Source organism: Fusarium pseudograminearum, chromosome 1 (assembly GCF_000303195.2).
Source record: "Fusarium pseudograminearum CS3096 chromosome 1, whole genome shotgun sequence".
Taxonomy (NCBI): Eukaryota; Fungi; Ascomycota; class Sordariomycetes; order Hypocreales; family Nectriaceae; genus Fusarium; species Fusarium pseudograminearum.
Genome location: NC_031951.1, coordinates 5,913,069 through 5,929,156, shown reverse-complemented (window position 1 = coordinate 5,929,156; position 16,088 = coordinate 5,913,069). Strand labels below are relative to the sequence as shown.

At 49.0% G+C, this 16,088-nt stretch overlaps 3 protein-coding genes across 3 annotated transcripts, besides 4 other annotated features; all 3 read right to left on the bottom strand.

Annotated features, from left to right (window-relative positions):
* Positions 1–560: 560 nt before the first annotated feature.
* On the bottom strand, positions 561–1,979 carry FPSE_09968 (uncharacterized protein; the record flags this gene model as incomplete). The annotated part of the gene is made up of 3 exons (XM_009263085.1): positions 561–1,538; positions 1,596–1,831; positions 1,895–1,979. 3 exons carry the CDS (start codon positions 1,977–1,979, stop codon positions 561–563), a joined length of 1,299 nt encoding a protein of 432 aa, XP_009261360.1.
* An 877-nt stretch (positions 1,980–2,856) lies between these two features.
* Positions 2,857–5,654, bottom strand: FPSE_09967 (uncharacterized protein; the record flags this gene model as incomplete). The annotated part of the gene is made up of 3 exons (XM_009263084.1): positions 2,857–4,252; positions 4,303–4,484; positions 4,536–5,654. 3 exons carry the CDS (start codon positions 5,652–5,654, stop codon positions 2,857–2,859), a joined length of 2,697 nt encoding a protein of 898 aa, XP_009261359.1.
* Positions 2,923–3,028: a microsatellite.
* A 3,462-nt stretch (positions 5,655–9,116) lies between the features above and the next one.
* Positions 9,117–9,155: a repeat region.
* Positions 9,156–9,585: 430 nt separating this feature from the next.
* Positions 9,586–11,844, bottom strand: FPSE_09966 (uncharacterized protein; the record flags this gene model as incomplete). Its single annotated transcript, XM_009263083.1, has 2 exons — positions 9,586–10,148; positions 10,197–11,844. 2 exons carry the CDS (start codon positions 11,842–11,844, stop codon positions 9,586–9,588), a joined length of 2,211 nt encoding a protein of 736 aa, XP_009261358.1.
* An 891-nt stretch (positions 11,845–12,735) lies between these two features.
* Positions 12,736–12,769: a microsatellite.
* A 326-nt stretch (positions 12,770–13,095) lies between these two features.
* Positions 13,096–13,122: a microsatellite.
* Positions 13,123–16,088: the final 2,966 nt, after the last annotated feature.

Below are 16,088 nucleotides of genomic sequence, written 5' to 3'. Positions count from 1 at the left end.
CAAAAACAAGACAACAAGACCACGTCTACATTTGGCGATGCACATTTTTCTTTTCTTTCTACACTGCCAGTGTAGCTTTTTTACTTTCTTTTTATCTGTTTGATTAATTTTCAGTGCCGCAGGTCGGGGTTTGACCACGCACTGGATGCAATGGTATTTTTTGTTTTATTTATTTTTACTCTTGGGTGGGAAAAAGTTGCTTTTTTTTTTTTAATTCTTGATGGAAATGCTGGACATTGACACTCCGCGCAAACTGGGGAGAGATAGGAGTGCAAAGGAGGAAAAAAAGGAGGATGAGATGTGATTATGAAATCTTGATGATTGAATGTGTGGAGGATATGACCTACTTTTTGATGTTTGAGCAGCATGTTGCATAGAGATACCCATTCATGCTTTGGGAAACCAGAACGATATAGCAAGCGACATATTATTATTCTTTCACTATGACCATTCTCCCATTGTGTCTCTATGTGGTTTTTTCTATGTGTCTAATGTTACAACTTGTACAAATTTGCTGCATTGAAGCAAGATACATATGAATGGTACAAGTATCATTTATCTCATTCGGTCTTTGTCGACTCGATCTCGGCTGTCTTTTCAGAATCGATTGTTTCTTCAGTATCAGAAACAATGTCCTCGCTAGAATCAACTTTTCCTTCTGTATCAGAAATAATCTCTTCACCAGCAGACTCAACTTGGGTGATCGCCTCCTCGTTGGGCCATCGCCTGTAAACACCTATAAACCCACCGCCAGAGAGGCGATCACCGACCTTGGGTCGCATTACTTGAACAGGGATTGCTTCAGGATCTGATCTTGGAACAACAGTCTTGACATCCCATTCTTTACCGCCACCAGTATCAAGCACACCGTCCGCTGTCGTTGATACGTCGAGTTCAATAACCCTCTCCTGGCGCAAAGGTTGTTTCGTTTTTGAGATCCATGCTTGGAACCGGGCGATCTGGCTTATGGAAGGCGCAAAGACGACAAGCAGACCATTGGGGTGAAGAGCTTGGATGACCGGTGATGCGTAGTCCTCGACTGAGGGAAGGTCAAGAATTGCGTGAGAGAATATAGGCTTTTCGTCCGTCTCGGCAAGACGAGATGCAACGTAGTCGCCAATAGAGCCGACATGAAAATCCACAGTAGGATAGTATAGAGAGCGTCGAAATTGGCGTACTAGCTTGTTTGCACCGCCTGAGTGTTTCGCGTTTTGATCAAGAGTGTGAAGGACGGCACGGCGACTCGAGCGATAGGCATCGAAGGCAGCTTGAACTTCGTCGGATAACTCAAGGCTGTGATCTTGAGATTTGTAGCGTGCAGTGCAGAGAGCGTCTCGTAGTATGGGAGGTACGGCTGGATTGGCTGCATTTAGGGCACGAGCTAGGTATAGTGTCAGGCTCCCCATTCCTGTACCGGCTTCGAATATCTCGAGCGGTGGAGGTGGTTCCTTAGTCTCTGGATCGTAGTCTTCTTCGCTGGGCTGAGAAAGGTTCAAGTCGAGTAGCGACACGATGAAACTTGCATGATGGGGGTAAATCTGAGAAATAATTGGGTTAGTAATGGCCTTCCTAAGAGGATTGATATCATTTAATACCGGTGTAGCCATTCGTTCGCTGTTAAGGATATAGGCGCCCATGGTCGGTTCATGTATATCGACTTTACGGTCGGAACTGTCAACTACACTGTCAAGCAGACGGCGACCGATAAGATCAGACGCATTGATGGTAGCTCCATATCCAAGACGTATACGACCATCAGGGCGAAGAGGGGATGTAAGACGCCATTTAGGACCTCTGGTGCCCTTTTGTCGCAGAAACAGGACGTCGTTCTCTGGAGAACCACAGAGTTAGCATGATGGGTCGCTAACAGATGCCAATTGGAGAGTTTTCTAACCTCTGATTATGCGAGAAGAAGAGTACAGGCGCTGGTATGAGATGGAAGAACTGCCTGCAAGGACTGAAGGACGGGTTAGGCGCATGATGGCGGGTTGAGGGTGGTGGAGTCGCCATGATGAAAATCATCGAGGTTTAAGTTTTGCGCCGGGAATGGACCGGATATACTATGGTGTCGGAGGGGCATCATGCGGAGAGTAACAAGAAGCGAGCAACGTGAACAGTAAAGGGTTTTCATATATGCGTTGATGTCTATGGTAAGTAGTAGTAATTACTTTGAGTCACTATTGACAGTTTTTTTTAGGCCCGGGGTATCGCCTGCCCTCATTTTTTGAGAGCTTTATTTGCATGCTTCCTTCCTTCCTTTGCCAGTCTCCTCTCCACGCCGCACACCTTCTCGTTCAGCTTCAGCTTCACCTCCATCTTCACCTGCCTAATGCGGTATGACATACTCCGTATCATCTTCATAACTTCTTCTCTTCTCTTAGCGCGCTGTCGTCTCTCGAATACCATGCCTTATTCGTCCAAACTCCGTCGTCTTCCCAGTCTCGTCTCATCAGAAGCTCGGTGCGCATCCGTTACTATTATACAAAGGGTGTCATTTCATAATCAACCAAAACCAAATTGTTCAAGGATCCCGTGTTCCTTCGCGTCGCCCCAGCTACCTTAACAAAAACCCAATAAACGCCGGTCCGTGACACGTCAAAAACAGAAAGAAAACAATGTTTGGTACCAAGACTCCAGGCTGTGTACATATCATTGGGATAATGATTGAATCAAAAAGTTTCGTGTGCCCTGATACGTGCTATACATGCACAGCACAATGGGCATCACTTAGTCTTTGAAGCCGCCTTCACCACCCGAACTTGCTGAAAACGGCGGCTTCGTCGAATTACATGCGTCGGGTCCTGATGGGTCGAATAAGCATCAGGACTAAGAACAATAAACGGACTGAGAACCTGCTCAGAGGAACGAATATTTCGTGCTCGACATGTGCTGCTCCATTGCAGCCGCCCACGAATCTTGTGCCTGCAATTGTTGCGGGCGTTGCTGCTGTTGTTGCTGCTGCTGATGTTGGTGTTGCTGCGACTGTCGGTGCTGATGTTGGTGTTGTTGATATTGGCGCTGTTGGTGCATTGACGGCATATGCTCCGGTGCGTGCTCCGTTGTGTGGAAATCTTCTTCAAAGTATACGATAACACGAACACCAACATGTTCCTCGAGAAACGCAACACCAGATTCGTACCGACGCCGACATCGCTTGGTCCACGGATCTACCTTCACAGGACTGTGGTAGCAGAAAACGTTTGGTTGCTGGCTGCGGACAGGGAAGAGAAGCCCCATCCCTCTCATATGGTGCCAGAAGTCGATGGTCGCTTGTTTCGTCGCGTCGGATTGAGGACGTGCGGCGAACATCAACTGGATGATTGTATAGCGCAGTACGAGAACATCGGCACTTTCGGGGCCAAGCTGCTGCTCCATTTGCCGCTGCAAAAGTCGGAGTTCTCCCACCAGTTTTTCCAATCGCTCTTGACTAACGTGGTTATAAAACGTAGCCAGATCGACCCATGTTCGGGCCACATAAGGATGCTTGCGCCCATAAATCGCTTCCAATTCCTCAGCAATAGTGGTTATGCTTCCCCAGAGCAGCTCCGAAAGTGTCTGTGGGCCATGTTTCTGCTGAACCTCATATAAGCAGGCAAAGATCTGCCGCAAGGGATGCGATCGCTCAAAGTTGGTCATCGAATAAGCTGAGAGATACTTGGAGAGCGCAGTCATCATGCCTGGATCACGATGAACCATGCCCAGAAGCAGCTCTATGATGCCTTGTGGAGAGAGCTTCTTCAAATCCGACTCGAGTTGTGAGAATGCCTTCATCAAGAAGTCACCGCCTTGATCGTGATCCTTCATTTCAAAATAATAGTTGGCTTCGAGGAGGAGATCGCTGGAACCAGCTCCCCACACCATAACCGACTGCCACCCAACTTGAGCATCTGTTTCCACCTCGAATTGCCGACATTGCAGAAAGGCTTTCCTCATATTGGTGACGATCGTCTCTTGGGCCCGGATGAGATCTGGCGATTGAAGGTACCCTGGCGTAGGAGGTGGAGTTGGGGTTCGACATCGGATATGCGCCGGCAGATCAGCCGGTAACTCGAAATCGACCAGATCATATTCAGTCACGCCTTTTCTTTTCAGATATGTACCCAGATTGACGACTTTCCCGTTACGAACGAATTCCGAAACCTTTCCTTCGGCATCGCGTTGGAACTTCATTGACAACAGGCGTTTGACCTCATCCTCGGTGTTGTTCTTAACGAATCCCCATTGTGAGAACCGAGTCTTGTACATTTTGGGCCTGGCTAGAATGAGAAATGGCACTGACGGGGTATGTGTATGGAGACTTACGTAGCTTGGAAACCATACTTGTCGGCCATGACTGACATGACCTCTTTGAGTGGCTTCCTCTCTTCGAGGTACAGCGTTCGAATGGTATTCTTGAATGATTCCCATGCTTCGGCAGGAACCTGTTCTCTTGAGGGACGGCTTCCCATTTGTGACTTTTGGGATACTGAACTTCTTCTTTCGTTCTAGGCTTGAGTCAGCATCAGCAATCCTACACCGAGCTACGGGATACATACTGGTGAAACGATGGAGGATGTCGAGACTTGAGATAATTGCGGCGTGGAGGGTTCACGTTTGATAGGAGGGCTAAAGGGTACTGGTGTGGATATCGACGATCGCGAAGGCTGTCGAGTAGGTCTGGGTGGTTTCGCAGGCGGCTTGGCGGGAGCCTTGCCTTTAACATTGAAGCTGGAGTTGGTATTGAAATCCAATACCAACTGGCTTCCAGCGTTCATCACGGGTTTAGGTGTTGAGGGAATTGGTGGCTTTGCAAAATAACCACCAGCGTTTGAGGAAGTGCCGCTACCTTGCTGCTGATCGAAAGAGGGCTTAGAGGTCGTTGGCACGGGTGGTCGCCAAATGGCGAACCCAGGTGTACCTGGGACGCCCGGGGTCGCTGTACTGGACGGAGTGATTTTGTTGTTCAGGGTTGTATTATGCATCATCGACGAACCAGCCATGGGGGTTGATTCCATCGGGGTCGTTACTCTGTTGTTGTTGACCATGAAGCTGTTCATACTTCCAAAGGGTCCGGATGATGATCCAATATTTGAACTGTGAACTGATGGGATGTCATGAAAGCCGCCAAAAGCGAGGGCGGGCGGCGGGCTAACGAGAGGACTGTTAACTCTTGAGTGGCCACTCAAAAGTCCATAATTTGGTTCTGAAGGACTGGCGAGAGGGCTCGTAACGATTGGCGATGCGACACTGAAGTTTCCAAACGGCGAGGAAACGGGAGGGTCCTGATGTACTGGACTCGTTACGACATTTGATGGTCTGAGAGGTAATGGCGGCGCAAAGGACTTGTTCTCGAAATGCGCAACCAGACGACCAACGCCACCTCCACCTCCCCCATTAGAAGAACTCATATCGTCGAGTTCAACATCTTGAGACATGGTGTCTTGCTGATCGAATCGCATCTCATATTCCGCCGATGGAGTTGGGGCCCAGTCCATGCCGGACGAGTCGCCGTAGGATGCGCTAGAATCATGGTACGGTTGCGAATGACCAGTCGAGAAGTTGTTGGTGTTATTGTTGTTCATGCTGAACCTGTGCCATCCTTGATCGGCGAAACCATACGACGGATCTTCGTTGTTGTTCGAATGGCGAGACCCGCCTGCTGGATTGTTAAACATGTCGCCGGTGGTGCCCAGGCCGGACGTGAGATGCCCGGTCTGTTGGCAGAGAGGCAGTCAGTGACAGACTGAGGCGAGTCGAAGGCCTCGGCTATGTCCTCAGTCGCCAATGCGAGAATTCATAACTCGTCAATGTGGCGAGCAGGAGAGCTCAAGCTCAGATGGAGGTTCAAGAGCGGGAGGATGAATAGGCGGGCAGAAGTGCCCATGACTATCGGTACGTATAACAATAATAAGTGGAAGAGCGTTGGAGCCGTACCAGAACCGAGCAGAGCAAAGCAGAACAAAGCGCACTGGCAGTCTAGCGGACACCACTAGGACTGGGGTGCCTGACGCTGTAGGACAATAGCAGTGAGTCGCACCAAAGCAACGGCCAGGGCTTGCTAACGTTATCGTTCCCCAGACTTGACGCACCGGCTAGGAGATATGGGCGGTGCTGTGATAGGACCGTCAGTGCGATGAGAGCCAGAAAAAAGACGGGGAGCGTCGACGGCCAGAACGCCAAGTAATGCGCGTGAGAAAGCGCCAGCAAAAGTTCCTTCGCCAAAATTTCCCAGAAAGGCAACCCAATCTACTGTCTAGAGGGAGGCTGGAGCGGGTTCTTGAGGGAGATAACAGGACCTTCTCAGTCCAGCAGCAGCAGGCATTTATGAAGGATGAAATCGAGCCCCGATAGAGACCATCAGCCACAGATTCATCACAATGCCATGACTCTCAACAACAACCTTTGAGTTGATGGGCGGTGCAGAGGCAACTCGTGGAGAGGCTAGAGACAAGGACGCGATAGAACGAATTGCGAATTCGAGATTCAGCACCACACAAAAAGAAGGGCCGATAAGGCTGCACTGAACGGACTGCACCATCCCTGGGACCGATGAGACTCGACCACTGAGAAATGAGTTTTCAGGGGTGGGCTTGTGAGAGCATGCGACCATGATTGCCTGAAGCAGAAGGTGAACAAGACGGAGCCACCACCCCAAGTTATAAGCACCAATCATGTCTGGTCGATACGGCTCTGGGGCCTCGTACCGATTGAAGCGAAATCTGCCGAGGATGAGCATTCCGTTCTGTATTGTGTTTGTTAGGCGGCTGAGAAGCCTGAACAGACACACACACAGGGACTGAACTGGAAGCTGTTCCAGAAGGCTTCGTTTAATTGATCATCTCCTCCAGTTGATTAACACACTAATTACTGTCCTTACCAAACCAATATTGTTTGGGTGTCTCTGGTACAGCAGAAACGCTCATCAAGCAGGTCTAGGATCAAGGACACAAAACAAGAAGAATTAGGAAAGGCTCGGGGCTTGGAAACTCTGCTGAAAGCCGGATCCCTTCGGCCGTGGCGGCGCCACGCTTTGTTACCTGCTCTTTCTGAGGCCACACCAAGAGTTGGTCTTAGTGGCTAACTGAGGACCGAGCCATATGTTGTCGTCCTCAGAGGATTGCTGCTCGACCACGAATCGGAATCTCGAATCACCTACTCAACTGAGGAGCTCAGTACCTCGACACATTCTACTTTATCGATCTTCAATGGGCATGTGCCAATCAAACAACGATTACGGTCTGACATTGGTTATCTGGTAAAGGGAGAGAAATCACAGCTATGTGGGGGATCGAAGGCTGTGGTTCTTACTGGCTATGTAGCCAAGCCGGCTCCCGCCGATAGCCTACAAATTGGTGTTCCCTCTCATCCACTGGGGCCTTGTCTAGGTTCGTCTGCCCATCACAGTACCATGTGTCGCCTGAAATAGAGCGGACGAGGGCCGGATTATCAAACGACCAAGGTTAGCAGATCTTCATGGTTCAAGACTCGCATTATCAAGCCGTCTCCTTTGGAGTGGTTTGATCACTCCAGAGTCATACTAGATTCAGTGCGATTAGGCTGTCGCGTAGCTCGCCATGAGGGAGGGTGTCGGTACGTGTGCTGAAAATGGAACGTTCCATGGTTGCTGGAGCCATGACATGCCACCCAGCCCCCTGGTCCGTCCAGCAACGGTTCCCTTGTCGACATTGACTCGGCCGAGAGAGCGGCCGAATCACTTTGAATGGGCTTATGGCGTTCAGAGATTACTGCTTGATATGAGATATATCTCATGATATCTTCAAATGCCCTCAGAGATCAACCTCGGATATGGCCGAGAGTGTAACTCGTCATGACGGCAAGCCTGTGATATTCTATTTCGGGTTGCTCTGGTAGCGTAGCGTTCGTCTCCGTGCTTCAGAGCTCCTGCAAGACAGCGTAGCCGAGCCTTGCATCCGCTTTAGTCAATGCCGGCCACCCCTGTTCCCTGCTCTGCTCTGCTTCATATTCGGAGATCAAGCCGTGTTTCCATCTCGCGCAATCGTGCAAGCTCGTCATTATGACCCATAAGCACTCATTGCGATTTTGCCATGAGTTTTACGTATTGCATACTTAATAGCATTCAACATTGGCTCCGAGTTTGTCTTTTGACAGGGTCCAGGACGGGATCTGGAGCAGCCGCCGCCAAGGCCGAGATCAGCGATAGGGCAAGCCACCTACGGCTGTCGACTCCGTATCCGCGTCTCAAGCTGAATGCTCCGAGACATAGCTTACAGCCCAGCCGGTGCAAACTTCTCGATACGGCATCGAGTCTGACAACCTTTACAAGTTGCTTGATATCGTCTACGTGTTCTATCCGTTCTTCTTTTGTTCCTTTTCCCTGGGCAAAAGATAGGGGGTCGGGCACAGGCAGTAAGGCGTAAACAGCTGAATTAGCCTGAATACTTACCCAGATACTGTACAAACATTCCATTGGCCACGCTATATCTCAACCCAGCACTTGATGGTTAATCATAAATCATATTTGATGGATAAGAATGGTCAGAGATCTTGTTTCGTTCCTCAAGAAAAAGCAAGTCCACGAATCGGTGTTTAGTGTCTCAGCTGATAACAATTACGGTCCTATTCCAAGGAATCAGCCCCACGAGGAGCATGAGGAGGAAGAGGAGGAGTGGGGGAACGAATAATACCCCCGAGGTCAGACACGACGTCAAGATAAGCATGAGCACGTTCACATGGGAATGCAATAGATTAAGTTTAAAGCGAAATTAGTGGCATCAATGCAACGTGCAACTAAGAGCCAAAACACAATTCCATAGCGGATTGCCCGGTAGCTGTACCAACGTTGAGTCGTTGGCAGAGCAAAGTAAGCTTAAGAACATATAAACAAGACATAGCATAAACAGAGTGAACGGGTAAAGTTTATAAACGGCCCTTCAGTATGAGCTTATTTTCCAACGTAAACATACAGATGAATCTCAAAAACACCTTTCTATCCATTTTTGGTATAACCTTTTTCTACTCCCAAAAGCCTACAAGTGGTATGATGTAAAGTAAAAGCGAAGAAACAGAGTGGGTAATCCCAAGAGTAGAGAAGAAACAAAAGAAGAAAACAAAGGAATGAGGACCAAAAGATGGTCAAACAGAAAAGATGTAGTGAGAGAAGAAGAAGAAGAAGAGGCAAAAAAGGAACAAAAAGACAAGGAAACAAATGCTAAAATTACACAACAACCGAACCCCATGATACTAATACCCATGAACCCAACACCTTCCGTTGCTCCCTTTGCCGCTCCGTCATTCTTCTTAATTTGGTCAATTCGTTGTCCATCTGCCGCCTGTTCCGTCATGTAGTCGTTGTCAAAGAAACCCAGTATACCGTCGTTGTGTCTCAATGATTCGAAACGGTCATAATGATATGTTCAGACGAACTCTCTCTAAGTCTTCGTCTCCTGAAGAAGGTGCCCACGAGGGATTGTAAGTGTTTAAAGTAAAGGAAACTCTTGCTGGTCGTCGCAGCACAGTTGGGGAGGTTAATAAGTATCAAGTCAAATATGGCCAGCGCTTGATACTAAGTCTGATATGAAAGGACAAGATCAATCAAATTTGGCGATTTAAGTCGATTGGGTGATATCAAGAGACTTCTTCACCGTCCTTCTCTTCTCGGAAGCGTAAGCCCCCCTCGACATTGATCGCGCCCTGGACCCAAGGTGTTTTGGCTACCTTGTCAACGGTCCATCGACCCCTGGCACGCCTCAATAACCCTTCGGTGATCTCCATGGCACCAAGGAGACCCTTGGCCTTGAATTTGGCCTCATCACCATCGTGATCAGTGTCATCGCCAACATACTCGACCCATTTCCATTCGACTCTGGCAATACGGTGGCTAGTACGACTTCGCATGCGGTGCGCATCGCTCATGCCCGGGTGAGGGTCAAATGGAAGTCGTGCCTCGAGAAGGGCGTAAAGTAGTACGCCAAGCGACCAGGCATCAGTCGCTCGGCCGTCGTAGGGTTGACCCATGATAACCTCAGGGGCTGCGTAGTCTTCAGATCCACACCGAGTCTCGAGCTTCTCATCATCTGCAATTCGTCTCGAAAGTCCCAAATCACTCAAGATGACTACTGAATAGGGGTAAGTCGCCCAGTCAATTGATGGATCCGCGAGTTCGGAAGGGGTGAGGTTAACAAGCAAATCTAGAAATCTTTAGTTCAGGCTGCAATGCTCAGAAACAATCGACTTACTCTCGAGTTTTATATCTCGGTGAACAATTCTCCTCTCGTGGAGATAGCTCACCGCACCAACCAACTCGGCAAATATCCTTCGCAGCAAAGGCTCTTTGAGCACAGAGTGATGGGATGTAGCGATGTCGAACATGTCGCCTCCTGGGCAATAACTCAAGACAAGAATGGCTCGGGTAGGTTCAATGCTCCACGCCTTTAAATCGACTAACGAGGGGTGGTGTATGGAGAGCATGATCTCAAGCTCGCGCTTCAAACTCATCTCAACGCGTTCCTCGCTGGCACCTCCCTTCGGACCGTGCTCGCAGACTTTGACTGCTACCAACGACTTGCGATCCAGACTTTGTTCGGCTGTCGGTGTAAGCCTTCCGTGGTCAACTTCAGGGGCGTCTTCGTCGGGTTCTGTCTGACTTGTTGCCAGCATGACCCTGCTGAACGTTCCCTGACCAAGCATTCGCACAGCTCGCCATCGTCGTCGCTTCTTATCGTTACGTCCGTTCGCTTCAAAGTACTCAAAACTGGGACCTCTGGGTTTGCCAGCTCCGTCTCCCGAATCCCGTGACGACTCGCTTGGAGGAGGAGTTGGCGGTTTGACGACTGTAGGTGCAAGGCCTCGTGATTCAGCCAAGTTGAGTTCCCGTCGGATCTGGTGCTCTCGTGGGGGAGCGTCCTTGTTTGGCCGTGTAGATACTGATATTTGTCTCTTAGGTATGTTCATAGGATCAGGCTTGTAATCGCTAACGCTTCGGTTTCGTGTATGTTGTGTTGGTGGCTGGTTTGTTGATGATTGTATCTTTACATGATCGTCAGGCTCGAGAGTGGAATATATCTTGCGTTTAGCACCATGCGTAAGTGCCGCATCAATCGATTCACCTGCGCTTGTGACCAGGACAGAACCCTCTCCAACACTTGTTAGGCGTTTTTGGGGTGGTGACGAAGAACCTGCGCTCAGCCTCTTCCAGGGTCCAGGGGAATCACCTGACATGAGCGGGCTCGGAAGAGGCGTCATATCTCCCATGGCAGAAATGATAGGACTAGGTACGAGGCTACTCGTTCCACTGACTGATCCAAGGCTGTTTGTTAAAGCAGCTTTTAGGCTCGGGGTCCTTGAAAGAGGATGCAGGCTGTTGGACGAAGCCTTGTGGTTCAACGTCAACGAGCCTCGTGATGAGCCACTGCCATTGCCGTTGTTGTTAAAAGATTCGCGGCGATCCGGGGTCGTCGGGCGCCGAGAGAAATCAGTCGAGATACGCAAGGAGCCGACGGGACTGACAGAGCGTCTCGGGACCGCGGGTGAGCCGATAGACAGTGTGTTTGGTTGCGCAGGCGGTAATTCACCGTCTTGTATAGAAGAGGGTGCTATTGTATCGGCGCGGAAATGAGCAAGTGGAGGCGTGGTGACAGAGACATCAGGAAGCGTAAAGGACGTCAAAGGGCTGGTGGACAGTGTGGCATAGGCGTGGTCGTGTCGATGGTGGTTTGGTGTAAGGGATGCACCGGCACGGGAAGACGGATGAGCTGAAACGGGTATGGGACGGGAAGTTGAGCGAAGGGAGGTATCACGACCTCTGAAAGAATTGTTTGCTGCGTCGTGAGAGTTATTGTCGAGGGACAGGGCCGTCGTTGTTCGGGGGGCGTGGGGCGTGTTCATGGCTCCGCGCTGTCGGGTCGTCGGGAGTCGCTTAGAACCAAATCAAGGTCTAGCGAATTTGAAGGAGGGTAGGGGGTGAAGTCGAGCAACGGTCGTTTATTTAGATGGCGAAACTGTTTGAGAGAAATTGGCCGTTAGCCTATGGTACCGCCGTCAAAAGATGAACAAGGGAGAAATCGGATGTGACTAGGTTGAAGTATTCGGAATCAAGGTGGGGTGACGAGTTGATGCTCAATGGGTTTGGTGTTGTATCATTTCTCAAAGCTACAGAAACGTACCTTGGCGCAAGGGATCCTCTGGAAATGCGTCAAGGGAGAATGTGGTTTAAGGAATGGCTCGTGTCTTGGCGAAGGTCGAAGGAGCGCTGATGGAGAGTCGGAGGTTCAAGGGGTTCGGTGACGAGAGGAGAAGAGAGGAGAAATTGGCCAGAGGCTCCTTCTATAACGCGAACATGAGAGGCGATTCGAATTGATGATGTATGTTGAACAGATGCAGACAGTGTCACTCCAAAGAGAGCGAACGAAAATGGACGAGAGGAAACAAAAAGAAAAAGAAGGAGAGGAGAAGTCAAATGAGAAAAAGGAAGCCAGAGGAAGTCAAGATCGACGTTGACAGCCAAGATTGTGGATGGTTGATCGTGGGTCCTCCAAAAGGGCAGCAGCAGCAGGAGCCAAAGCCGGAGTCAGGCCTTGTGACTGTGACAGACGGGGAAGGAGAAAGAGAGGGACCTAGCAAAGGTAGAAACAGCAGGAGAAACCCGACCGCGGTTCAGGGCAGTCAGGTCAAGTCAAATGCAGTAGCGAGCAGCGAACGATGCCCGCAAAATAAAAAAGAGACCCAAAAGCGAAAGCTAAAAAGCGAAAGCCAAAGACAAAGCCAAAAGTCTGGAGCCAAAGCAAAGCAGAGCAGAGCAGAGCAGAGCAGAAAGCAAGGGCGTGACTACTAATCACTAGCTCCAAGTCAGGTAGGTACTAGTTACAGGCTAGCACCACCTGAAGGCTAATGCTAATGGAAAAAGAGAAGTCCAGAGATTGGGAAACCGGGGATCGGAGCGGGTCTTTTTGTCGCTTGTCTTTACTGTCTGTGACTCCTTCTGTCTGGTCGTTTGTCTCGTCGCTGTTTGAGAGTGTCTTTTTATTTATTTTCTGCTTGTTTTGTTTTTGGGCTTGGTGGGAAACAATGGATTGGGTGATACTTCCTGTCCACCTTTTTTAGGGGCTGTCTTCACAATTGACCTCGGGTTCTTCCAGCGACTGACTGACTGACTGAATGACTGACCTTGATTAGTGACAGTGGTGATGAATCCACTACTTCAAGGTTCGATGGGGGCGCAAGTCGATGGCCTAGTGTTCTCCAGTATCCGGTATTGTATCCCTGTAGCGTTGAGGGCTGGGCACGTTGTTGTTATCTCTCTCAAGTCTGGGGGATATTGGAGGTTGGGTTTTGAGTTTGAGTTTATGTTGAATCGGGTTCGGAACCTTGTTTTTGGAAGGAAATGAATCGTTCAAGCGATGCAATTGCCTAGCTAGGTAGTTAAATGCAAGCTCAGAAGCGAATAGTGCTGTGCATATGTGTCCGTGGTAACCGATGGACGTACATACAGAGCGCAGTAAGTTATAGACAAGTCAATAATGGGAAATGGTCACTTTATGGTATGTTGTTGGGCGTGGCGTGGTGGGAATATTGGTCACGTTGAGCTGTGCCAGGTGCGCTTGGGCTTGTAATTTCCTTCAGGACACCCAGGATATGTATCCGTATGACCTGGGATGAGGATTGTTTCTCTAATTAAGCTCGGGAATAAGACACGAGATGTGAAATGTCCCGTAATGAAAGATAGCCTGAACCTGTTTAGGCCTTTAGGATATGGAATGGGATGAATGATTCATGAAATGAGGTGGGGGACATGATACCCATGGTATCAACGTTGCGATAGGCACCCTCCAAGCCAAGCCTTTGACTTTGTTTGACGGTTACACTATGTAAATTAGCAAAGTGATGGGGAAGTGAATCACCATTATACCAGCCTCTCTGCATGCTATCCTACAAGGACTGGAACCCAAACACCAACAAGGAACTGATCGACTCGGTCAAGTCGGAACAAAGACGATCACACACGGTGACATATCTCATCTCATTTCATTTGAATAGATGAGGATGTCTTTGATGAAGAGCAGCATCTCGACTTTGCAGGGGCACAGCTGCAAAGTAACGTATGGCTACTGCTGTTTCGTTACACCTGCATTGCATGGTCCCATTGTCCTTGTCCCTTTGTGGCATCCCGAAGGAGGTGAGACAGGGATACTGACTGTCTTTCACCTGTACCTGTACACCAGCGAAACACAGACGGTCGCGTAGTAACGACAAAAAGACTGGCTTCACTTTTTGGAACGCACTTGCATTCTATCTTACGTGCATTAAATGTATCACCTACCTGAATCTGATCTAGGCTCCCACGGCATTCTTGACAAACAAACACTCGTCCGTAACAGTATCACAGGTTTGACCAACACCTTTCCCAACCCACTCCAGTCCATTCATTCATCAACCATTCGAATACTTTCTTCTTCTGCCCCTCCTCTTACTACTCCTCCAGGTCCACTTCAATCCCCGCTGCCACGCCTCTCACTGCCGTTGCCGACACTGCAGAGTCCACCAAGGCGGCCACTAAGAGCCCTACAGTTGCCCACCCGCTCCATTTCTACGCATTTTTGCGATCGTCCCTTGATTTGGGTCAAATGCCCTTGTCTTTTTGTCTCTGTCATGACGTACATTGATGCTTCATCATTACTCGCCGTCACATGTTTCGCTGTCAGGAATCAAGTTCAATGCCATTCATGTTCTTTTCCCCAGTGGTTCACCTCCGCCCCGGACCTCCGGGCCTCTCATCACCAACTGCCGACACTCTCCGGTCTCCTCGGGCGGCCGATGTTGGATTTTTTAATTCAACACAATCCAACCTCGAAATTACATAGGCCTCGCTAAATGTGATTCCCCCGCCCATCATGGCGCCTTCTTCCTTGGCCAACAAGTCTCAGGCGACTCGATCAGCGAAAAAGCCATCTATGTCACGCCCCAAGGTTGAAAAGACTTGCATCATGAAAGCCGTGCCGTGCCGTAGCCGTAAATCCTACTCGGACGGACCACTCGCGTCACCGAGCGCACCCATCATTCTTTGCTGGGCTATTCTCTTTCGTGTTTTGAGTTGCTGCCCTTTGATCCATCTCACCCTCTGCCTCGAACACATGGTCCATCCTCCAACTTTATTGGCTCGCGTTTACATTCCAATTCCCGGCATTGTACAGTCTCGCGGTGACAAATCGTGCCACGGCTTGATCGAGAAGGTCTATGATCACCATATCAAGCTAGCTCTGCCACCAGAAGAGACGCAGTTGACTCGATCTGCCCACAAGAGTTGGCTTTCGAGAGTTTGGATTCATCTAATCCTTTGTAGCTATACTTGGCACAAAGTAATTGATGGGACAATAGGAGAGGTGGGAAAATTAGCTGCCGTTGCTCGATGTCAAAACGATGGTGCAAGCCTATTAGTCTGTGCAAGCACAAAATAACATTGAACGGGGGTGAGTGGAATAAATGGATTACTCGTTGTGATGAACACATTCAAGCCATTCGACAACAGTAAACAGACAAAATCAATGACAGAAGACCCCATGAAACGACCGTAGACAAAGGATCCAGACGTCAACAAACTAATTATCTATGCTCACCGAGTATGAAACTTTTCGTCACCAATGAGCAACCATGCCAATCCTGCTTTAGGGTAGGTATACTTTTACCAACTTTACGAATGAAGGATCAATACGATATAACAAGAGATACGATGTAAGACCAGGATGCTTTAGAGAAGCAGTTAATGAATTAGCAATACGATATTGGTATGATCACTGTTTAGGCAGTCTGGGATATGGATACGATAGAGCCAGTAACAATGGTGTAGCAATGCAGGAATGATGTTAGAGTTCATTTTTTGAGCAGCCAACTAAAGTTTCTAAACGGCTAAACAGTATTATCAGGAAAAATAAAAAACGGCTAAATTATACAATTGTCAAACTGAAAACAAGGGAATATGTATCAGCGACAAAAAGGATTGCCTGCACATGATGCTGTACAGGTAACACAAAGTGCAAAACATAAACTCCGGTACAGGGAATCGAACCCTGGGCTCCGCGGTACTGATCTCTCAGGTTATGAGAGCGCGAAATGTTAGCCACTACACCATACCGGAT